This window comes from Oncorhynchus gorbuscha, linkage group LG24 (genome assembly GCF_021184085.1).
Source record: "Oncorhynchus gorbuscha isolate QuinsamMale2020 ecotype Even-year linkage group LG24, OgorEven_v1.0, whole genome shotgun sequence".
NCBI lineage: Eukaryota > Metazoa > Chordata > Actinopteri > Salmoniformes > Salmonidae > Oncorhynchus > Oncorhynchus gorbuscha.
This window is the reverse complement of record NC_060196.1, coordinates 34,111,336-34,136,289: the sequence shown is the minus strand read 5'-3', so window position 1 is coordinate 34,136,289 and position 24,954 is coordinate 34,111,336. Positions and strand designations below refer to the sequence as shown.

General features: G+C 44.7%; 2 protein-coding genes across 2 annotated transcripts in view; one reads left to right on the top strand and one right to left on the bottom strand.

Annotated features, from left to right (window-relative positions):
* Positions 1-1,209: 1,209 nt before the first annotated feature.
* On the top strand, positions 1,210-7,454 carry LOC124012635 (lanosterol 14-alpha demethylase-like). The gene is given in 11 exon segments (XM_046326475.1): positions 1,210-1,685; positions 1,833-1,931; positions 2,118-2,294; positions 2,465-2,486; positions 2,489-2,590; positions 3,514-3,688; positions 3,989-4,108; positions 4,279-4,474; positions 4,809-4,904; positions 5,191-5,359; positions 5,657-7,454. Coding segments are annotated over 11 exon segments (1,506 nt in total). The 5' UTR covers positions 1,210-1,514; the 3' UTR covers positions 5,836-7,454.
* Positions 7,455-7,483: 29 nt separating this feature from the next.
* LOC124012228 (A-kinase anchor protein 9-like) overlaps positions 7,484-24,954 on the bottom strand; it is a 141,425-nt gene continuing 123,954 nt past the window's right edge. Inside the window, exons 40-55 of the mRNA XM_046325704.1 lie at positions 22,375-22,496; positions 17,086-17,286; positions 16,776-16,943; positions 16,327-16,465; positions 15,528-15,681; positions 15,188-15,338; positions 14,630-14,986; positions 13,612-13,911; positions 11,262-11,491; positions 11,004-11,109; positions 10,569-10,754; positions 10,131-10,334; positions 9,724-9,956; positions 9,025-9,119; positions 8,467-8,706; positions 7,484-8,281 (exon numbers count right to left, since the gene is read on the bottom strand). Coding sequence (XP_046181660.1) covers positions 8,238-8,281; positions 8,467-8,706; positions 9,025-9,119; positions 9,724-9,956; positions 10,131-10,334; positions 10,569-10,754; positions 11,004-11,109; positions 11,262-11,491; positions 13,612-13,911; positions 14,630-14,986; positions 15,188-15,338; positions 15,528-15,681; positions 16,327-16,465; positions 16,776-16,943; positions 17,086-17,286; positions 22,375-22,496 — 2,930 coding nt within the window. The 3' untranslated portion in view covers positions 7,484-8,237. The remainder of the gene's footprint in view (positions 8,282-8,466; positions 8,707-9,024; positions 9,120-9,723; positions 9,957-10,130; positions 10,335-10,568; positions 10,755-11,003; positions 11,110-11,261; positions 11,492-13,611; positions 13,912-14,629; positions 14,987-15,187; positions 15,339-15,527; positions 15,682-16,326; positions 16,466-16,775; positions 16,944-17,085; positions 17,287-22,374; positions 22,497-24,954) is intronic.

The window sequence follows — 24,954 nt, the reverse complement described above, 5'->3', positions numbered from 1 at the left end:
GCATTGATTGCAAGGGAAGTCAGTGAACATTTGCCCTCCTTTGATTAAAAAAAAGTATAAAATAATAACCAATCTGTGTTTAGCTAAACTGAGTGAGATCAATTGTGAATGGTCCTGGCGCACCAAAAAAGTTCAAGGGAAGGCAATTTGGATTTGTCTTCACACCAATTACATCAAAAGCAAAACGTCATTGACAGAAACACTTGAATTGTTGCATCTCGGTTGTGTCGTTGTCCTGTGGGGACAGCTAGCTAAAATTGTCCCTTTCCTAAATTAACCATGGATGGAGATTGGATTTGGATTTGTGATTTTACTTAACTCTCCGTACTGGCCCTGGAATATAATGGTGATTCTGATCCAACCATGAGTGTATACATTGTGCCCCTGGACTGAGAGGATGGAAGTTCTCATTGTGCCCCTGGACTTGCTGTAGGTAAATCTCCATGGTTCTAAATCAATCCTCGTTTAGTAGTCTGAAAATGTCAGAAACATCAACTTGCTTGACCATGCTGTAGGTCATGTATCTGTTTAATGTTTTTTGCTTTGTGGTGGTTGCCATGGAAGCAAAGAAGGGGAGCGAGGTGTGTATGTTCTCAAACACACATGCATGTGGGGGTCTGGGAGAGTAAGTGTGTCCATCTGATGAATGGAACTCAATTTGATACACTAATTGTAGTCTCGCCCATTCATTTCTATTGACGTCATTTTTGACCGGGAACACCACAGGTGTACAAAAATTCAATAAAACACATTTTATGAAAATAATTAAAAAAATATATTTTGTGTGTTCAGGTGCCCTGTGTGGACAAAGTTATGGAACATTATGACAATCAGATTAAATGAACTACATTTTTCAGAGAGAAAACTTGTAAATCGGTCCAATTCGACCAGAACACAGCAGGAGGATAAACCATGCATCGCTACTGGACGCAAGCTGATTTGTTGGACAGTTAGTCAGCAATCGAAACATTCGTTTTGATACTCTCGAGCATCGCACTGTTTTGAGAAGAACATAAACTATTTCGGGGGAGGGTCTCTTCGGCACCGTTGAACCAATCCGGTAAATGTGGAGGAGGAGTTAAAATGTGTCGACTGGTCCTCTGCTATGACATCATATAGCCAGACATCAGTCCAGGTTGTGATAGCCAACCAGAGTTCAGGAAGGTAGCCGCGGAGCTGATGGACACACAGCGAATAGCCAATGAAATGCCTTTATTTGTCAGGCGGGGGCAGGACTAATTTAATATCGACAGGTAGAGATGCTGGGTTACAGTACTAGCAGTCACTTATCATTTAGCGTTATACTGGAATAAACTATGATATTGGAATCAAGAAGGATTTGACTGTGCTTTTGGCAACAATATTTTCCGTTTATACAAGGCCCCGTGCCTTGTAGAAAACCGATTTAGATGGTGTAGAAGTGACAATTGTTTTTATTTGTTTCAAACGCAAGGGGTCTGTCGCAGTGGCCTATAATATTTTACAACGGATTGAAACAAACAGAATACGTGACAATGGCTATGCATTTATATCAAGTTAGTAGTATGCTACTAGAAAATACCGTCGGGAAAATTAGTGACAACGTGACATCGGTGGTTCTTGCAGTGTTTGTGATCACCCTAACTTTGGGATATATTTCTAAACTGGTGCTCAAACAGTCACAATCTTCTTCCGACGAAGACAAGGTACGTTATGTGCATAAGCAACCCATCATTGAGATATATTACATTATTATTAGGGCTGCGACAGTGAATGTTATAGTTTCATGCCGCATTCATAAGACTATTGCATATTGTGCATAATCAATTGCCTTGTGTATTTTATTCTCTCAGAAATACCCACCATACATACCTTCTAGCATTCCATTTCTGGGTCATGCCATAGCATTCGGGAAAAGTCCCATTGAATTTCTGGAGGATGCATATGAAAAGGTAAGACTACAGTACTGCTGAAAAGAATACCGTTAGTGCTCTAAAGTGCTACTTACTTTTGTTTACAAAATGTTACAGTAACGTTTCCTATCATACAGCTTCTGAACCTTACTGGTGTATAGTGCCATTTGAAAGTGCCCGTTATAGTAGGTGCTAAAACAAGTTTTATTGTCTTTATATTCACAGTATGGGCCCGTTGTCAGCTTTACCATGGTGGGCAAAACCTTTACCTACCTTCTGGGTAGTGAGGCTGCCACATTGATGTTCAACAGCAAGAACGAAGATCTCAATGCAGAGGATGTCTATTCTCGATTGACCACACCAGTTTTTGGCAAAGGGGTTGCATACGATGTACCTAACCATGTAAGCAAATAAATACTTACTCAGATACTCCCATTCACACTCACAAATATAGAGAATTCCCCCCCCACATAAAGAAGTCTTGTCAGAAGTTTATGATAGGTTTATGAGCTGAAACAAAGTATTGATTTAGTGAATTCAGTGAATATTTTGCCACTCATTTTCTTTTGTAGATTTTCCTGGAACAGAAGAAGATTTTAAGACAGGACTGAACATTGCCCATTTCAAACAGCACGTTGAAATCATCGAGGAGGAAACTAAAGAGTACTTTTCGAGATGGGGAGACAGCGGGGAAGAAAGTAAGATGCCAGACATTACAACCGGTCTGATCTTTTCACATGGAATACTGTAGAAACTAAATCCAAATGCCCAGCTCCAAATCGACTTCTAGTCCCTACTGTAGCCACTTAATGTAGACCTAAAAGGATTGAAAAGATGTTAGCAGAATTACACATTTTCCACTTGGCCTATCAGATTGCAGAGCGGAATTATTAGTACAGTATACTTATCTAATCCGTTCAGACCTATAAGAGCTCACGGGGTAGGGACTTGGGTGAAGTACAATGTCAACTGTTAAGACAATTCAGCACAATTTCCCATCAACAAGTTCTCAAGTATATTATAACAAAATTAAATCAAAGTGTATTAGTCGCCTACACAGACTTGCAGATGTTATTGCAGGTGCAGCGAAATGCTTGTTTCTTTTAGCACCAACAGTTCAGTAATACTTAGCAATACAAAACAACACACATGTAATCAATGTGTTGTAACTCCTGAATACAGTTTGAACCTTGCTATCCATTTTAAGATAGTTCCTTTTTTCCTGTAAAGGTAAGGTAGCGATATGACATTACCAAAAGTAGTGTTTAACAGAGCGACTTCTGACATGAGTAAGAAGCAAAAGGCTAATCTAGTCAAAATTTGTTGTCACGTACTGTAGCTATTACGTGGCTCAAGAGTGCATTGATCACCCATGCACAGATGCTTAATGGGTTGCTAATGACTGCAGTCTTTTGCTTCACGCTCTTGCTAGAATCTGTTTGCGAGGCGTTGCTGTTTATGAAGACGTCATATCACTTGTTACACGTCATAACATTTGAGCCGTACTGCACAGTCAAAGTTACCCAGTCCGCAATTCTGACCTCTTTTCTCTTTCTCTCACTCATTCCATCTCTTCTACTCCTTCCTGTCTTTCCATCTCTTCCACTCCTCCCTCTCTCAGACCTGTTTGAGGCCCTGTCGGAGCTGATCATCCTGACGGCCAGTGCCTGTCTGCATGGGAAGGAGATCCGCAGCATGTTGGACGAGAAGGTGGCCCAGCTCTACGCAGACCTGGACGGGGGCTTCAGCCATGCTGCCTGGCTGCTGCCCGGCTGGCTGCCGCTGCCTAGTTTCAGGTAAGAGAAAGACTTCATTCATACTGTCCTCTCAACCAAGGGTCAATTCAAACTGTTCCACCTTCAGGTTAGGTTTTTTGTGTGAAAGACCAAGTTAGACTAAGTTACCAGAATGATTGCTGGAAATTAATACTCTTGAAACTTCATTTATACTGTCTTATTCTTCTATCCTCAGGTTAGGGTTCTGGGTGATAGACTGAGTTGGAATTAATTCTACTGTATTCATTCTGTAATAGCAATACGAGAATGTCTTATTTCGTTAATTAAGGCAGGAAAAAACAAGTTGTCATTTTTGTACAGACGAAGGGATAGAGCACACAGGGAGATCAAGAACATCTTCTACAAAGTCACCCAGAAACGCAGAAGCTCTGGAGAGAAAGTGGACGACATGCTGCAGACCCTCATAGATGCCACCTACAAGTAAGACATAAGTGGGACAGATGCCAGTAGTAATACATATGGGACAAGCATCTATGCCTCCCCACAGGACTGAAGTGAATGAGCGTTTGGTTTAAAGGTGTTCTACAACTGTTTAACCATTTTAGACTGATTCCTCATTTCAGGCCTAACTATTTCTGCCTTTTTATAAGGGATGGTCGGCCCCTGAATGATGATGAGATAGCAGGTATGCTGATTGGTCTACTCCTGGCTGGACAGCACACATCCTCTACCACTAGTTCCTGGTTGGGCTTCTTTCTGGGCAAAGATAAGGCCCTACAGGACCGCTGCTACGCTGAACAGAAAACAGCATGCGGAGAAGACCTGCCCCCACTCAACTTTGACCAGGTCAGAATCCATAACTGACATTTTGCCAACTGCACATAAATGGCCATAGATTACACTAGAACTTTGTTGAAAATATGGATAATGTTTTTACATTGGCTTACAAATGTACATTAATTTTTATAAATTATTTTGTTAAAACTTATTAAGATCATAGAATATGGTCAAAAAATAAACTATTTAAAACTGGGTAATTGGATATCGTATGTGAGCAACTTCAGTTTAGAACCGTTTTATAGACTGCTAAACCATACGTTCAGCTATTCATTTGGACGGTTTTGATCGTCTAAATATTTGACATGCTCTTTACTTACCTGGTCTCTTGTTCATTAATCAGCTGAAGGACCTGACTTTGTTGGACCGCTGTTTGAAAGAGACCCTCCGACTACGTCCACCCATCATGACCATGATGAGAATGGCACGCTCTCCTCAGGTAAGATCGATGTCATTATTTGTTGGGCGGTTACGAATGCCCATTAAATTATTCCTACTACCTTCATAGACATTTTTTCAATTCCCTTATACCAGTAAATAAAAATTAAAAAACAAACATTTTGGGACACTGAATTTGAGAGAGAAATGGCCACAATGTAAATGGTCCATATATACATTTTTTGTTGCATTGAAATGGAATGGAGCCCCAACCCAGATAAATGCATGTGTATAATAGATGAGTGACCATTGAACAACCCTCACCCTTTACTTCCATCCACCCCCAGACTGCAGCAGGCTACACCATCCCAGCCGGCCACCAGGTGTGCGTGTCCCCGACGGTCAACCACCGTCTGCAGGACACCTGGACAGAGAGGATGGAGTTCAGGCCTGACCGCTACCTCAATGATAACCCTGCCGCAGTTGAGAAATTTGCCTATGTGCCCTTTGGAGCCGGTAAGAATATTTTCTTGTTATTTCCTCCCTTTTAACAGCATGTAATAAGTTAGGTGATCTGCCATCTTTAAGAAAAAACTGAAGTGTCAAAGCATATACACAATGGTAGGGGAAACAGCTGTCATACAGTGTGTTTTCATAAGTAAATAAGTATTTTGTCAGTAGGTGGGGGTCTTGCTCAATATATACAAATATGGACTTTACTACCATACAAAGCTGTCTCATGCCACAAAGTATCACCTGATTTTACCTTCATTACCATGACTCATTAAAAAACACTGATGTTCTGTCTTCTAGGCCGTCACCGCTGCATTGGGGAGAACTTTGCCTACGTTCAGATCAAGACCATCTGGTCTACCATGCTGCGCCTTTACGAGTTCGACCTGGTCGATGGCTACTTCCCCACAATCAACTACACAACCATGATCCACACCCCACACAACCCCGTCATCAGATACAAAAGGAGGCAACACTAAGAGACACTGAGCGCAAAACACAGCAGAGAAAAGAGGTTACACGCAGGAGAAGAGCAAGGCTTTGTCCAAAATGGCATCCTATTCTATAGTGTACTCATTTTTAGAGGAAATTATTGTACTTGAATTTAGGAACTGTGCAAGTTAATGCACAGAGTTCTGGCTGGAAATGAAACAACTTTACTTTTTGTTGCCCCCCCCACCTTATGTGTGCCTTGTTGTTTAGTTGTTAGAATGTACACTGAATCAGTTTGTTTCTTCACTAACGGCTTCTCTGTAGTAGTCTAATCCCAAATTAGATCTGTTTGTGCAGTCATGCCAATTGCCATAGGATTTGGCTACAGTATACAGCACAAACAGATCTGGCCAAAAGCTTCATCTTTTGTCCATTCTATTTCAACTGTCATGGTAATACATATACAGTGAGCTCCAAAAGTATTGGGACAGTGACAATTTTTTGTTGTCGTTTTGGCTCTGTGCTCCAAGCACTTTGGATTTGAAACACTACAATAACTATGATATTTATGCCTCGGTAACTTTGAGGTTAAAGTGCAGACTTCCAGCTTTAATTTGGTCCCCCCAATTTTAGGGGACCAAAAGTATTGGGAGAAATTCTTGTGTGTTTTAAAGTAGTCGAAAGTTTAGTATTAGCATGCAAAGATTACATTAACCTTGTGACTGCAAACTTGTTAGATGCACTTGCTAATAGTTCTGGTTGTGTTTCAGATAATTTTGTGCCCAATAGAAATTAATGGTAGATAATGTATTGTCATTTTGGAGTCACATTTATTGTATATAAAAACATAAGGTTTCTAAACACTTATACATTAATGTGGATGCTAACATGATTACAGATAATACTGAATCAATCATGAATAATCAGTGAGAAAGTTAAGAGGCATAAATATCATAGTATCATTTCAAATCCAAAGTGCAGAACCAAAACAACAAATGTGTCACTGTCCCAATACTTTTGGTGCTTAGCGTAGGCTTTCAATCTTCCACTGTGTGAAATGTGATATTCTCCTGTGTGTATGAGTGACACTATTACAGTAAGGATGGATATTACTAGAGTAAAAAGCACTGCCTTTTACAGAGCAGTGAGAAATAGTAAAAACCACTGATCCTTATCCATTGATTCATAGAGATCAGTGATCAAACTGACGAGCACTGACTTTGTATGTACTACTGTCCATTCATATAATTGTACAAAGATAGAGAACCTGGGCTGGGTCAAACAAAGAAAACGGACTTGAAACATGGAGGGACAACCTGCACTTGCTCAATGAGACAAATGTCAGTTTTCTGTTGTGTGCCCTGGAAACACGACTAAGTGTATTGAGTGGGAATGTTAGACGGTCAGGGTAATATGGGTCAGTTTGACCCATGTAGTGCCTTGACAATGGAAAATTATTAGTCCATTTTGTTTTTGATTGATTTGACTATTTGAAGCCTAGTGTTGTGAACATTGGTCCTTTATATATATATATATATTTAAAAAAAAATCTAAATATCGTTCAATTTGTCTTCACACCATAATTTTATTGACTGTACATTTCCCCCATACCAGATTCACATTTTAGCTCATTAGAACTAATTAAACGTGTACCTGTAAAATCAAATTGTTGTGTCAGTGGAATTGGAGAAAAAAAACAGTGCGACCACATCTTTCAAGTGTTAAAATTCATATTTATTTCAGTTTTGACAAAATACCCAGAAAATTCAAAGCTCCTACCTTTACAAAAATATGTCTTCTACAAATTGTCCTCTGTCGTCTGTCCAAGAAACCATTCTAATAAAACACAGTGTGGTGTATATAGATCATGTAGCAGCCTCAACAGTAAAGTCAAATTCTCCATGGCAGAGTTCTCCCAATTCCCGTCCTGGAGAGCTACTGGGTGTGCAGGCTTTTGTTCCAGCCCGGCGCTAACCAACATTTCCAATAATTCATCAATCATGGACTTCCATTTAAGAAACCAGTTACTTTAATCAGGCATGTTAGTGCTGGGCTTGCGCAAAGACCTGCACGCCCACCCGGTTCCTATCCAGGGCTGGAGTTCTCCGGAGAAGCCTGCTCAACGTAGTCTTCCACCCACACAAAGTAACATACACAGTATAAATTAAATTATTCCAGGTTTTTCGTTTAAATTATCATTCCACAAATATACATTTAACGCGATTCTGTTCACCCACAACAAAGAGGCAGACCAAAGTTTACAAACATAGAAGCTGTTTCAAGTGCTGGCGACAAAAAGCCTGATTATAAGATGTCTACACACAACAAAATGTTTTTTGGTCCCCACGTAATATACTGTACACAGCAGAATGATACAAAATACCGAAGCTCAGCACAAGAAAAGGCAACTGAGTTTCTTCAAGCCAGTTCCAAAGTAATTTATGGACTTCTATCTTTTTATTCCAAAGTGCAATTGAGCATATGAAGAAGAACCTAGGAAGGGCAAAATGAAGTGGTTTAGATCCCAAGACTGAACTCTTGACAATAACATTTCAAGCATCATCTGCACATATTTTCTTGGGTGATTGAATGAGAGGGCAATTTCTGCTTTTGCATTACATTATTTAACTCTAGATGGTGTGAAGTAGTACAGTTGGAAGTGTGTGTGTGTCTGTTACCTGACTGCACGCTCCCCAGTCTCCTCTGCAGGGCCTCCAGTCTGGAGATGTAGTCGGTGAGCGCTCGGTCAGGGTCGTAGTTCTGGAGGTGGGAGCAGGTCAGAGGGCCAGAGTCCCCAGCCATGTGGAACCTGTGTTGTGCAGAGGAGAGGGCGGACCTGGGGGAGGCCCCACTCCTCTCTCTGTACACCTCCACACTCCCTGGTTGCAGGTAGGGCGAGTCTGTCCTCACCTCATTACCTGAATTGGAAGAGACAGTTGTCAGTCCTCTGTTTTCTCTCACAAAACAGGATCAATGAGCCAGTCAACGAAAAGGTAATTATACATTTCTGCTTTGCATTGAACCTGGCATTTTAGAATATTCAGGTTATTTATTTAGGTTAGCTAACATTGTGGACCACCTGATCAATCAGCACTTCATTGACTACAAGTGTGTAAGTCTAGGTTAGCCTAGCTTGGTTCTTTACAATTTAACTCAACCAGTCCATTCATTCCATGTGATTCTCCCAGTATATTTTCCTGTTGTTGGGATAGTGTGAGGAAATGTGATTTCCATACCCGTTGACTGCCCCAGGTCATTTCTGTTCACGTTGACAGATGTTATGGAGCTCATCCCCGTAGTTTTATGCCATCGCTTGACCAGGAAACGCATTCTGGAAGAACAGAACAGTCTGATTCAAAGATGTGCTACAGCACTTGTCAAACTCGTTCCACGGAGGGCCGAGTGTATGTGAGATTTTGCTCCTCCCTTATACTAGATTAATTTATTAAGGTCACTGATTAGTAAGAAACTCCTCTCCCTGGTTGTCTAGGTCCTTATCGAAATGAAGACACAGTCCCTCCATAGAATGAGTTTAACAACTGCATTACAGAGGACCATTAGCCTACAGTACAATCAGAACAATCCATCTGTGTTTATTAAAATAACTACTGATATTATATGATGCTGTATGAACTCATAATAACAGGCGTTCACAATCCAGCACCTGTTTTGAAGTATTAACTAATCAGCTATAAACTTAAATAAACCTAAAGTATAATTTAGCTATAAGCTCCTCATAAAGGTCTTTAAACTGCAGAGCATTATAATTTAACAGCTATAGCCTCACAACAACAACAGTCTACGCTGCTCAGGAGAGGGCGACAGGAGAGGGAGACATGCTAACAATAAAACCCATATGATCGTAAGCAACCAGCTATCCTATAGCCTTCTAACAGGTGCAACGCTATCCTACCACTCCAGTTCCAATTGTTTACCTGGAGATGGCGATGGAGACATGGACGGCCGAGCGGAAGCGCGTAAGCCCCCGGCGGCTTTGTGTCAGGGACTCCAGGCTGCAGTTGGAGGGCCGGCTGCCCATGCGGGCGATGATCGACAGCGTGGCTTCCTCGCACTCCTGGAAGCCGCCGAGCAGCAGCAGCAGGTACTTCTTCTGGTAGATGAGGGCCTTGCGGAAACTCTCAGAGCGTAGGTACTTGCCATATATCTTCTGGAGAAGGGGAATAAGAGAGAGCGAAAGGAGGGTTGAAAAGGTGTGATAGTTAAGTGGGTTGTATAGATGTGCAAAAACGTATTTGCTATTCAACTTTGACAAAGAGTGGAAAAGCGGTAGATTTGAAAGAGGTAAGTGTCATGGAGAAATGCAGGGCAGATTTGAGCTCACCGTCAGTGTGGAGTTGTCGGTCTCCGGTCCGGTCATGTCTCTGAGGGACTCTGTCCTGATCTCTGCTCTAAGTCGGGTCACCTCTGCCTGGGCTAGACGTAGGACCTTCTCCAGCCGGCTCCTCTCCCTGGTCCAGGCTTCGCGCTCCGACGAGAACAGAATGCTGGCCGGCTCCTGCTGCTTGTCCGCGCCACCTCTCCTGGACTGGAGGGAATGAGGTAGAGAGGGGTCGTGTTAGGTTGGTGTAAATTAAAGCAATGTCTCCACAAGCTACTTCTCTGCCATTTCTAGGTGCCTCCACAATCTAGCATTGTACTCTGTCCCATGTCCCTAAATTCCTGACCTGCCACTGGCCTTGTATAGTATTTGACTAGTGTTGTACTGATCCCAGACCCGTCACTAGCCCTTAGCTGCGTTAGTTCTAGTATTGTAACTCACGCTGCCCCCTGATCCCAGACCAGCCTGACGGTAACGTCGAAGCTCATCCTCCAGGCGGAGGGTCTGGTTGCGCAGATCGTTCTTCTCCTCTGTTAGACGGCTGACGAAGCCTGTGAGCTCAGCATTCTGCCTCAGCAGCCGCTCTGTCAGGGAGCTGGACTGGCCTCCCGCCACATGGGCGGTGCTCTGTGGACACAGCAGAGAACAAATACCAGTGCTCACTAGCCACTGAAGTCATACAAATACTATATACATCAAGTAGAGTAGCTTCCTCCTACATGTGCAGGTGATGGGCAGGGGGTGACTATTTAGTTTGTTTCCTGTTGGGTTTTCAATGTGGTTTATGTATAATGTGTGAGCTGTGCTAAGATATTTGTGTAGGACAATAAACATCAATCTAATCTAAGTAGTCTGAAATGAGAAGTGTCAATTCACCAAGGGGACCAAGGGGAGCGCTGGAGACTGCTGCAGCATAGTGATGACCTCATCAATGTTCGACTGCAGCCACGACAGTCCTTCACTGTCCACCTCCGTAGTCAGCCTGCACACACAAGCATCAATCCACACAACCACAACATAAATCTACACCTGCACATATATTTACCAGTCACTACAACAGTTCACATCAATCAAATGTTGAAGTCGTGAATATATGTACAAATGTTTTGAGAAACTTGTTAAACTGTGACAAACCTGCCAGAGCCCTTGCTGACCATGGTTCGGATCTTGGCTGCGATGAGCTGCAGTTTGCCCAAGACCTTGTCTGAGTGTTTGGGGTCATGGTGGGGGGCGAGGTTGCCCCCTGTCCCAGTGACTTTGAGGAGGGAAGGTGTGCTGGGGTTGACAGTCAGTGTGTCGCCAGACTTCTGCTTGAACACCCAGTCTCTGGTCCGGTCTGTGGGCTCGCCTTGCCACACAGCCTGCTACAGTCACAGACACAGTACAGAAATGTCATTATGATCACTTACCATTCAGAGCCTGAAGGTTATAAAAAAATATAAACTGGGTGGTTCGAGCCCTGAATGCTGATTGGCTGACAGCCGTGGTATATCAGACCATATTCCCGGCTGTGACAAAACATTTATCTGTACTGCTCTAATTACGTTGGTAACCGGTTTATAATAGGATTAAGGCACCTCAGTGGAATATGGCCAATATACGACAGCTTTTAGCCGTCGTATATTGGCCATATACCACACCCACCGGGCTTTATTGTTTAAATATACAGACATTCTGAAAGTATTCAGATCCCTTAAATGTTTCCATTTTATTACGTTACAGCCTTCTTCTAAAATTGATTACATCTACAAACAATACCTCATAATGACAAAGCAAAAACAGGTTTATTGACATTTTTGCACATATTTATGTATATATATAAATAAATATAACATTTACATAAGTATTCAGACCCTTCACTCCGTACTTTGTCGAAGCACATTTGGCAGTGATTATAGCCTCGAATCTTCTTGGGTATGACGCTACAAGCTTGGCAAACCTGTATTTGGGGAGTTAATCACATTCTTCTTTGCAGATCCTCGAAAGCTGTCAGCTTGGATGTGGAGCGTTGCTGCACAGCTATTTTCAGGTCTCTCCAGAGATGTTTGATCGGGTTCAAGTCTTGGGTTTGGCTGGGCCACTCAAGGACATTCAGAGACTTGTCCCGAAGTCACTCCTGAGTTGTCTTGGCTTTGTGCTTAGTGTCATTGCCCTGTTGGAAGGTGAACATTTGCCCCAGTCTGAGGTCCTGAGCACCTTGGAGCAGGTTCATCTAGGATCTCTCTGTACTTTGCTCCGTTCATCTTTAATTTGATCCTGACTATTCTTCCGGGCCCTGCAGCTGAAAACCATTCCCACAGCATGATGCTGCCATCACCATGCTTTACCGTAGAGATGGTGCCAGGTTTCCTCCAGACGTGACATTTGGCATTCAGGCCAAAGAGTTCAATCTTGGTTTCATTAGACCAGATAATATTGTTTCTCATGGTCTAGGAGTCCTTTCGGTGCCTTTTGGCAAACTCCAAGCTGTCATGTGCCTTTTACTGAGGAGTGGCTTCCGTCTGGCCACTCCACCATAAAGGCCTGATCGGTGGAGTGCTGCAGAGATGGTTGTCCTTCTGGAAGGTGTGAAGGTTCTCTATCGCCACAGAGGAACTCTGGAGCTCTGTCAGAGTGACCATCAGGTTCTCACTCACCTCTCTGACCAAGGCCCTTCTCCCCAGATTGCTCAGTTTGGCCAGGCGGCCAGCTCTAGGAAGAGTCTTGGTGGTTTCAAAATTCTTCCATTTAAGAATGGTGGAGGCCTGTGTGTTCTTTGGGAACTTCCACGCTGCAGACATTTTTTGGTACCCTTTCCCAGATCTGTGCCTCGACACAATCATGTCTCGGGACCCAAGACAATTCCTTCGACCTCAAGCCTTGGTTTTTGCTCTGACATGCGCTGTCAACTGTGGGTCCTTTTATAGAGAGGTGTGTGCTTTTCCAAATCATGTCCAATCAATTGAATTTACCACAGGTGGACTCCAATCAAGTTGTAGAAACATCTCAAGGATGATCAATGGAAACAGGATGCACCTGAGCTCAAGTTTGAGTCTCCTAGTAAAGGGTCTGAATAGGTATCGGTTTTGTATTTTTAATACATTTGCAAAAAATTCAAAAAACCTATTTTCGCTTTGTCATTATGGGGCATTGTGTGTAGATTGGTGAAGGAAGAAATGTCAAGGGGTCTGAATACTTTCCGAATGCACTGTATGCTTGATTGTCACATACATGGATAGGTGCAGTTTTACATGTGTTGTTTTACAGGGTCAGCAATAGAGCAACACAGCACAACAGAGTTAACAAGGCTATGTACTATAGAATATTTTATCATCATACATAGCTGGGTTCTAACAACAAGACAGGCTAATAGACGCAATATCGTAGTATCAATAGCTAAAACATATTTTCTCTAAAGCATAATTAAATTGTATTATCTGACACTAAAGCGCTGTATTTGGTTCATTCAATGTGTATGAATGTAGGATATATAAATGTGACCTACATTTTGGTTATCAGGCTGCTGCAGCGTCCCGCTCCTCTCCCCCTCTCTCGTCTCTCCCAGCTGGACCACTCTCTCCTGGAGCCTCTCCTTCTCTTGCTCCAGCCGCATCCCCTGCTGGACCTCTCTCTTCAGCTGCTCCATGGCCTCCCGTGCCTGCTTCCCCAGGCTTTCCAGCTGGCCCTTGGCCTCCCGCAGAGCCTCCTGGTCCTTGCATGACCTCTGAGCTGCAGAGGTTAGCTCCTCCTCCCGTTGCACCGCCGCCAGCTTCTGGGCCTCCACCTCGTCCAGCAGACTAACCACCTGAAGAGGGAATAGATGGTCACAGGATTTAGTGGGAATGCAGAAGTAGTAAAGGTAAATATAGTCACTATAGCAGTAATGCCTATGTAATGTCGTCATGACAGTTTGGAGAAAGCATATGCACCATATGATGAGCCACTTTGTCGTGCAATTTAGTGGGGGTGCAGAATCACATCACATAACTAGTCACACTGCCAACACTATATTTTCACTAGCACTTTATGTGAATCTCCTGTGTGCAGGGCATTGATAGCAGACTGGCTGACGAGATCCACGTAGCCACACAGCAAGGAAGAGCTGTGACTCACTGGTCGGGAAGGGAGGCTGTTTGTTAATGCAATATTTGCTCAGAAATTCTGCACTGAAATTCTGACTCATTGATTGGTTCTCTCAAATGTTAATTTGAGAACTCGTTTGGATTTGAAAATCCAACAGTTGTAATGGAAGGGGGGCAATGTGTGGCCGTGCCTGTGAGTGTTGGAGTGAAAAAGACACAGAGGAGGAACCAACCAGGATAAACACAGCCCCCTTCATTATCGACACATCGTAACAACATCAAAACAGCCATTCCAGACTAAAGTCAGGTGGACTGAGTTAGGAGTTAGCCAGACTACATTGATAGTGCCTTGTATCACATACCCATAGAACATCATACGACTTGCTGTAACTAGTGTGTATGTAGGTGTGCGTCTGCTTCATCTACAAACAAACAGTCCACCTGAGTATGCTTCTTGTCCAGCTCCCTCTGCAGACCCTCCAGCAGACCTTCGGATGACATCGCGCCTCCCACCACTTCATCTTCCCCCTTCTCAGCCACCTTCCCCTCTGGGTTTTCTCTCCAGGAGGAGCCGTAGTGACGATGCTCCTTCTCTCTCCCCAGGGCGTTACTCAGCTCCTGGGCCCGGGCTCGCTCCGACACTAACTGGACGTGGAGCTGCGAGGCCTGGGTCTGCAGCCTGGAGCGCTCCTGTTCGGCCTGGAGGGACAGCTGGGAGGAAGACTGGCGCTCCTGGCCTAGGGTTGAGGTCAGCTGGGCTACGAGACTCTGCTGCTCCTCCAGGGCCAGTTTGAGATCCTGGAGGAAGGGGTGTAAAGACAGAGATACTTGTGAAACACACTTGAGTAGATAATATCTCAGTGACTAAGGTAAACATATCAGTAAATCACTACATTCAAGTAAACCCACACTAAAGTGAAGACATGTGGAAACAAGTAGGCAATTATACCTGAACACACTGGGACAGTAGTCTTCTACCTTCACTACAAACTGTCTTACCTCCAGCTCCTCTCTCTCCAGCTCCTCTTTCTTGTCTGATTTACACTTCTCCTTCTCGAAGGCCCACTGCAGCTCTCTGGCCTTCTTCTGTTCGTCTGCCAGTCTGTCCGTCAGGGTGTCCACCTCAGCAGCCTTGTGTGACATCTCCGTTCTAGAAACAAAGACAATGACACTGGGCTGAATCCATCCAACAGCAACTAGAAAGGTAAACTACACGTGTGTATTACCGAGGCTGGGAAGGAGAGTCGATGTTTGTTTCTGTATCCCTAAATAGTCATACCTGACAATGTTCTGCTCTTTCATGCGTCAAACTGTGTGTGAGCGTGCATTAAAACCTTACCTGACTGTGTCCAGCTCCTTCAGGTGTTTGTACTGGGCCTTGAGCGTTGTCTCCAGCTCTAGTTTGGTCTGGGCCAGCTCACCCTTCAGCTCCTCCAGGGCCCTGTCAGCCTGCAGCTCTGGAACACCACCTCTCTCCCTCTGCTGCTCAACACCTGAGGGGGACGAACAGCCAGACAATATCAAATCAAATGTATTCATATAGCCCTTCGTACATCAGCTGATATCTCAAAGTGCTGTACAGAAACCCAGCCTAAAACCCCAAACAGCAAGCAATGCAGGTGTAGAAGCACGGTGGCTAGGAAAAACTCCCTAGAAAGGCCAAAACCTAGGAAGAAACCTAGAGAGGAACCAGGCTATGTGGGGTGGCCAGTCCTCTTCTGGCTGTGCCGGGTGGAGATTATAACAGAACATGGCCAAGATGTTCAAATGTTCATAAATGACCAGCATGGTCGTATAATAATAAGGCAGAACAGTTGAAACTGGAGTAGCAGCACGGTCAGGTGGACTGGGGACAGCAAGGAGTCATCATGTCAGGTAGTACAACATGCAAGGCATTAGAATCAGCTGCTGTTTATCTTTTCTTTTTTTCTTAAATTTTCGTAAATGAAATCGGTTGCACTGAGTTGAATAACTGTGACCTTGTCTATTTACTATAGACATTAGTCAGTCAATAAATCAATCCATCCATCCAGCCTCCACTCATTCAGCCCCCCCAGCCATTCATCCATCATCCCTATGTGTCCTTACAACTAACACACAAATGGCAGAAGAAACCACTGGAGAGCCAGACTACAGACCATGATTGGATCTGCCTCTCCTGCCAGGCTCCTGGCCTTGGATTTGTTCTAGCTGGGCCCGGAGCTGCCGGACCTCTGTCAGCAAACTGCTTCTGTCTGCAGTCTGGAGCATCCCCATGGCATCTCTGTGATGGGTGTCCTATAGATACACACAGCCAGTTTAGCCTTGGAACTTAAAAACAAATGTACACAAATACATATGACCAAGTTTTTCTACAAGTGGAGAAACAGGCACTATACTAAAATGGCTCAATATTTTTTCTGTTACCTGTTGGCTATTTCCCCCTCTCCAGCTAGTTAATATGCTAATAATAACATAAGCAGGTAACGCTAACTTGAGTTTCAAGTGTTTGTTGCTACCTGCTTGGCTAGCCTGTGCTCCAGCTAGTTGAGGCTAATGCTAAGGTTAGCCAGCAGTTAGGCTAAAGTATACATCGTTTTTCAGTGACCTGCTCGGCTAGCCTGTGCTCCAGCTGGTTGAGGTGGATGATTGCGTCGCTAGTGTCCAGCAGGTCCAGTCGGGCATAGGTAGCACTCTTCAGCACACTCCGCTCCCTCACAAACACCTGCTGCACTGCCCCCAGCAGCTCTCCACGCCAGTCCGCACTACCTGGGGTCTGAACATACACAAGCACATAGACATGCCTTAAAAGCTATGTTTAATTTAAACTGCGACCAACAAAACCTCTACTGTATTTAAGAAAGGCTACCAGCACAAAGTATCCATGCTACAATGTACAGATGCTACCAGTCCTGTACCTGTGTTTCCCTGCTGTGTGCCTGAATCTGGGTTATGAGGGCCTTGAGGGACTCCACGGTTGCTAGCAAGGCCTCTCTCTCGTTGGGCCAGCCCTGGGAATGGTCGAACAGGCTGGCTGGGTCAGCCTCGCCCTCTGGGATTGGAAGCGACGACAGGGACAGCACCTGCATGCCCTCCTGGTGCACTTCGCGCAGCAGGTTCTGGAGTGGACACATATGTACAGACATTCATCTCATGAACATTAAACCACGTGCAAACTAGACATCTTCACCAATACACTCAAATTGCCATTTAAAGACATTAAGGTTTTACTTCTAACCTACAAAGCATTACATGGGCTTGATCCTAGCCATCTCTCCAAATTGGTCTTGCCGTACATACCTACACGTACGCTACAGTCGCAAGACGCAGACCTCCTTATTGTCCCTAGAATTTCTAAGCAAACAGCTGGAGGCAGGGCTTTTTATGGAATGGTCTGCCTATCTATGCGAGAGACACAGACTGGATCTCGACCTTTACAGTGGCTTGCGAATGTCTTCACCCCCCTTGGCATTTTTCATATTTTGTTGCCTTACAACCTGGAATCAAATTTGATTTTGGGGGGATTTGTATCATTTGATTTACACAACATGCCTACTACTTTGAAGATGCAAAATATATATATATTTATTGTGAAAACCCCCCCCAAGAAATAGAAAACTTGAACGTGCATAACTATTCCCCCCCGAGTCAAACCTTCGTAGACACCTTTTGAAGCAATTACAGCTGCACGTCTCTTGGGGTATGTCTCTATAAGCTTGGCACATCTAAACACTGGGATTTCTGCCAATTCCTGAAGGCAAAACTGCTCCAGCTCCTTCAAGTTGGATGGGTTCCGCAGGTGTACAGCAATCTTTAAGTCATACCACAGATTCTCAATTGGATTGAGGTCTGGGCGTTGACTAGGCCATTCCAACACATTTAAATGTTTCCCCTTAAACCACTCGAGTGTTGCTTTATCAGTATGCTTAGTGTCATTGTCCTGCTGGAAGGTGAACCTCCGTCCCAGTCTCAAATCTCTGAAAGACTGAAACAAGTTTCCCTTAAGAATTTCCCTGTATTTACCACCACCCCATCATTCCTTCAATTCTGACCAGTTTCCCAGTCCCTGCCGAAGAATAACATCCCACAGCATGATGCTGCCATCACCATGCTTCCCTATGGGGATGGTATTCTCGGGGTGATAAGAGGTGTTGGGTTTGAGGCAGACATAGCATTTCCCTTGATGGACAAAAAGCTACATTTTAGTCTCATCTGACCAGAGTACCTTCTTCCATATGTTTGGGGAGTCTCCCACATGCCTTTTGGGGCTTAAGCAATGGCTTTTATTCTGGCCACTCTTCCATAAAGCCCAGCTCTGTGGAGTGTACAGCTTAAAGTGGTCCTATGGACAGATACTCCAATTTTCCGCTGTGGAGCTTTGCAGCTTTATCTTTGGTCCCTTTGCTGCCGCTCTGATTAATGTCGTTCTTGCCTGGTCCGTGAGTTTTGGTGGGTCGCCCTATCTTGACTGGTTTGTTGTGGTGCCATATTCTTTCCATTTGATTTATAAATGAATTTAATGGTACTCCATGAGATGTTAAAAGTTTTAGATATTTTTTAAACCCTCAACCCTGATCTGATCTGTACTTCTGCACAACTTTATCCCTGACCTGTTTGGAGAGCTCCTTGGTCTTCATGGTGCTGCTTGCTTGGTGGTGCCCCTTGCTTAGTGGTGTTGCAGACTCTGGGGCCTCTCAGAACAGGTTTATATATACTGAGATCATGAGACACTTAAATAATGTCCACCTGTGTGATATATACATTTTGTGACTTCTGAAGGTAATTGGTTGCACCAGATCTTATTTAAGGGCTTCATAGCAAAGGGGTGCGAATACATATGCACGCACCAGTTATTTTTTTCATTTCACTTCACCAATTTGGACTATTTTGTGCAGGTCCGTTACATGATATCCAAATAAAAATCCATTTAAATTACAGGTTGTAATGCAACAAAATAGGAAAAATGCAAAGGGTGATGAATACTTAAGCAAGACACTAAGTCTTTATTGAAGACGCATCTCTTCAGTAGGTCCTATGAGTGCAGTCTGGCCCAGGGGTGTGAGGGTGAAGGGCACTGGAGCGATGACCCGCCCTTGGTGTCTCTGCCTGGCTGGTTCCTCTCTCCACTGGGATTCTCTGACTCTAACCCTGAGTCACTGGTGCTCTTCCAAGCCGTCCCTAGGGGGGTGCGTCACTTGAGTGGGTTGAGTCACTGACGTGATGTTCCTGTCCGGGTTGGCGCACCCCTCGTCTTCATGCCGTAGGGGAGATATTCGTGGGCTACACTCAGCCTTGTCTCAGGGTAGTAAAATTGGTGGTTTGAAGATATCCCTCTAGTGGTGTGGGGGCTGTGCTTCAGCAAAGTGGGTGGGGTTATAACATGCCTGTTTGGCCCTGTCCGGGGGAATCGCCCTGGGACCATGCTTCAGGACTACCTGGCCTGATGACTCCTTGCTGTCCCCAGTCCACGTGGTCATGCTGCTGCTAAAGTTTCAACTGTTCTGCCTGCAGCTACAGCACCCTGACCTGTTCACCGGACATGGCAGCCTTGTTTTTTTTATTTCACCTTTATTTAACCAGGTAGGCTAGTTGAGAACAAGTTCTCATTTGCAACTGCGACCTGGCCAAGATAAAGCATAGCAGTGTGAACAGACAACACAGAGTTACACATGGAGTAAACAATTAACAAGTCAATAACACAGTAGAAAAAAAGGGGAGTCTATATACAATGTGTGCAAAAGGCATGAGGTAGGCGAATAATTAAAATTTTGCAGATTAACACTGGAGTGATAAATGATCATGTACAGGTAGAGATATTGGTGTGCAAAAGAGCAGAAAAGTAAATAAATAAAACAGTATGGGGATGAGGTAGGTGAAAATGGGTGGGCTATTAACCAATAGACTATGTACAGCTGCAGCGATCGGTTAGCTGCTCAGATAGCTGATGTTTGAAGTTGGTGAGGGAGCTAAAAGTCTCCAACTTCAGTGATTTTTGCAATTCGTTCCAGTCACAGGCAGCAGAGTACTGGAACGAAAGGCGGCCAAATGAGGTGTTGGCTTTAGGGATGATCAATGAGATACACCTGCTGGAGCGCGTGCCACGGAAGGGTGTTGCCATCGTGACTAGTGAACTGAGATAAGGCGGAGCTTTACCTAGCATGGACTTGTAGATGACAAAACGGATGGCACTGTGATAGACTGCATCCAGTTTGCTGAGTAGAGTGTTGGAAGCCATTTTGTAGATGACATCGCTGAAGTCGAGGTTCGGTAGGATAGTCAGTTTTACTAGGGTAAGCTTGGCGGCGTGAGTGAAGGAGGCTTTGTTGCGGAATAGAAAGCCGACTCTTGATTTGATTTTAGATTGGAGATGTTTGATATGAGTTTGGAAGGAGAGTTTGCAGTCTAGCCAGACACCTAGGTACTTATAGATGTCCACATATTCAAGGTCGGAACCATCCAGGGTGGTGATGCTAGTCGGGCATGCGGGTGCAGGCAGCGATCGGTTGAAAAGCATGCATTTGGTTTTACTAGCTAGTGTCCAATGACGGGCCGAAAGTATATAGAATGGTGGATCAGGGAATCGCCCGCAGCAAGAGCAACATCATTGATATATACAGAGAAAAGAGTCGGCCCGAGAATTGAACCCTGTGGCACCCCCATAGAGACTGCCAGAGGACCGGACAGCATGCCCTCCGATTTGACACACTGAACTCTGTCTGCAAAGTAATTGGTGAACCAGGCAAGGCAGTCAACCAAAAAACCGAGGCTATTGAGTCTGCCGATAAGAATATGGTGATTGACAGAGTCGAAGGCCTTGAGAAGGTCGATGAAGACGGCTGCACAGTACTGTCTTTTATCGATGGCGGTTATGATATCGTTTAGTACCTTGAGTGTGGCTGAGGTGCACCCGTGACCGGCTCGGAAACCAGATTGCACAGCGGAGAAGGTACGGTGGGATTTGAGATGGTCAGTGAGCTGTTTGTTGACTTGGCTTTCGAAGACCTTAGATAGGCAGGGCAGGATGGATATAGGTCTGTAACAGTTTGGGTCCAGGGTGTCTCCCCCTTTGAAGAGGGGGATGACTGTGGCAGCTTTCCAATCCTTGGGGATCTCGGACGATAGGGGTTGCGACAATGGCGGCGGATAGTTTCAGAAATAGAGGGTCCAGATTGTCAAGCCCAGGCATCCTCAACTGACGGGATGAGGTCAATGTCTTTCCAGGATACCCGGGCCAGGTCGATTAGGAAGGCCTGCTCACAGAAGTGTTTTAGGGAGCGTTTGACAGTGATGAGGGGTGGTCGTTTGACTGCTGCTCCGTAGCGGATACATGCAATGAGACAGTGATTGCTGAGATCCTGGTTGAAGACAGTGGAGGTGTATTTGGAGGGCCAGTTGGTCAGGATGACGTCTATGAGGGTGCCCTTGTTTACAGAGTTAGGGTTGTACCTGGTGGGTTCCTTGATGATTTGTGTGAGATTAAGGGCATCTAGCTTAGATTGTAGGACTGCCAGGATGTTAAGCATATCCCAGTTTAGGTCACCTAACAGAACAAACTCTAAAGCTAGATGGGGGGCGATCAATTCACAAATGGTGTCCAGGGCACAGCTGGGAGCTGAGGGGGGTCGGTAGCAGGCGGCAACAGTGAGAGACTTATTTCTGGAGAGAGTAATTTTCAAAATTAGTAGTTCGAACTGTTTGGGTATGGACCTGGAAAGTATGACATTACTTTGCAGGCTATCTCTGCAGTAGACTGCGACTCCTCCCCCTTTGGCAGTTCTATCTCACTGTCTCTAATTTTGAATGATTGTCTATGAAAAGTCAACTGACATTTACTCCTGAGGTTTCTGACCTGTTGCACCCTCTACAACCACTGTGATTATTATTTGACCCTGCTGGTCATTTATGAACGTTTGAACATCTTGGCCATGCTTTGTTATAATCTCAACCCGGCACAGCCAGAAGAGGACTGGCCTCCCCTCAGAGCCTGGTTCCTCTCTCGGTTTCTTCCAAGGTTACTGCCTTTCTAGGGAGTTTTTCCTATCCACCGTGTTTCTACATCTGCATTGCTTGCTGATTGGGGTTTTAGGTTGGGTTTCTGTATAGCACTGTATAGCACTTTGTGACATCATCACTTTGTGACATGTAAAAAGGGCTTTATAAATTCATTTGATTGCTTAACTTTACATTGCCAAGTGCAGTTCTTGTACCTTAATTCTGTCAGGCAGTGCATCGTCTGTCTCTTTTCTGGCTCCCTCTGGTGTGGTCCTGAACTCCTGCTGCAGGTTAGGCAGGTCGTAGCCTGTCCGCTGACTCCATTCAGAACTGCTGTCTGCAATAGGTTACACACAAGGTTAACATTGCATATCAATGGAAGCAAAACACTTTCTTTGAATGGGCAAAGCATCAATCATTATGAACAGCAGAAAACATGTGCATCAACTCAAAAGAGTCATGCCATGACTAACAAATTCTGTGTTTGTTGAAACAGTATGGTATATACACTATATGACAAAAAAAGTATGTGGACACCTGCTCGTCGAACATCTCATCTCATGGGCATTAATATGGAGTTGGTCCCTCCTTTGCTGCTATAACAGCCTCCACTCTTCTGAGAAGGCTTTCCACTAGATGTTGGAACATTGCTACAGGGACAGCCACAAGAGCATTAGTGAGGTCAGGCACGGATGTTGAGTGACTAAGTCTGGCTCGCAGTCTGCATTCCAATTCATCCCACAGGTGTTCGATGGGGTTGAGTTCAGGGCTCTGTGCATGCTAGTCAAGTTCTTCCACATCGATCGCGACAAACTACTTCTGGACCTCGCTTCGTCATGCTGAAACAGGAAAGGGAATTCCCAAAACTGTTGGCACAAAGTTGGAAGCGCAGAATTGTCTAAATGTCACCGTATGCTGTAGCGTTAAGATTCCCCTTTAGTGGAACTAAGGGGCCTAGCCCAAACCATGAAAGACCCAGACCATTATTTATCATCCACCAAACTTTACAGTTGGCACTATTCATAGGGGCAGGTAGCAGGTAGCGGTCACCTGGCATCTGCCAAATCCAGATTCGTCCATCAGACTGCCAGATGGTGAAGAGTGATTCATCACTCCAGAGAACGTGTTTCCACTGGTAGCAAGCCAACACTTCGCATTGTGCATGGTGATCTTATGCTTGTGTGCAGCTGCTTGGCCATGGAAACCCATTTCATGAAGCAACCGACGAACAGTTCTTATGCTGATGTTGCTTCCAGGGGAAGACTAGAACTCGGTAGTGAGTGTTGCAACCGAGGACAAACAATATTTACGTGCTACGCGTCGGTCCCATACTGTGAGCTTGTGTGGCCTGCCATGTCGCTGCTGAGCCGTTGTTGCTCCTAGACGCATCCACTTCACAATAACCACACTTACAGTTGACCGGTGCAGCTCTAGCAGGGTGTAAATTTGACGAATTGACTTGTTGGAAAGGTGACATCCTGAGCTTTTCAGTAAGGCCATTCTCCTGCCAATGTTTGTCTATGGAGATTGCAAGGCTGTGTGTTTGATTTTATACACTTGTCAGCAACGGGTGTGGCTGAAATAGCCAAATCCACAGATTTGAAGGTGTGTCCACATACTTTTCTATAATCAATCATCAACATTTTTACAACACCTTACTCATTCAAGGATTTTTCTTTACTTTTACTATTTTCTACATTATAGAATAATGGTGAAGACATCAAAACTACATTGCTCAACAAAAATAAAGGGAACACTAAAATAACACATCCTAGATCTGAATGAATGAAATATTCTTATTAAATACTTTTTTCTTTACATAGTTGAATGTGCTGACAACAAAATCACACAAAATTGATCAATGGAAATCAAATTTATCAACCCATGGAGGTCTGGATTTGGAGTCACACTCAAAATCAAAGTGGAAAACAACACTACAGGCTGATCCAACTTTGATGTAATGTCCATAAAACAAGTCAAAATGAGGTTCAGTAGTGTGTGTGGCCTCCATGTGCCTGTATGACCTCCCTACAACGCCCGGGCATGCTCCTGATGAGGTGGCGGATGGTCTCCTGAGGGATCTCCTCCCAGACCTGGACTAAAGCATCTGCCAACTCCTGGACAGTCTGTGGTGCAGCGTGGCGTTGGTGGATGGAGCGAGACATGTCCCAGATGTGCTCAATTGGATTCAGGTCTGGGGAACGGGCGGGCCAGTCCATAGCATCAATGCCTTCCTCTTGCAGGAACTGCTGACACATGTCTCACATGCATTGTCTTGCAGTAGGAGGAACCCAGAGCCAACCACACCAACATATATCACAAGGGGTCTGAGGATCTCATCTTGGGACCTAATGGCAGTCAGTCTACCTCTGGCGAGCACATGGAGGGCTGTGCGGCCCCCCAAAGAAATGCAACCCCACACCATGACTGACCCACCGCCAAACCGGTCATGCTGGAGGATGTTGCAGGCAGCAGAACGTTCTCCATGGCGTCTCCAGACTGTCACATGTGCTCAGTGTGAACCTGCTTTCATCTGTGAAGAGCACAGGGCGCCAGTGGCGAATTTGCCAATCTTGGTGTTCTCTGGAAAATGCCAAACGTCCTGCACGGTGTTGGGCTGTAAGCACAACCTCCACCCGTGGACGTCGGACCCTCATACCACCCTGATGGAGTCTGTTTCTGACTGTTTGAGCAGACACATGCACATTTGTGGACTGCTGGAGGTCATTTTGCAGGGCTCTGGCAGTGCTCCTCCTTGCACAAAGGCGGTAGCGGTCCTGCTGCTGGGTTGTTGC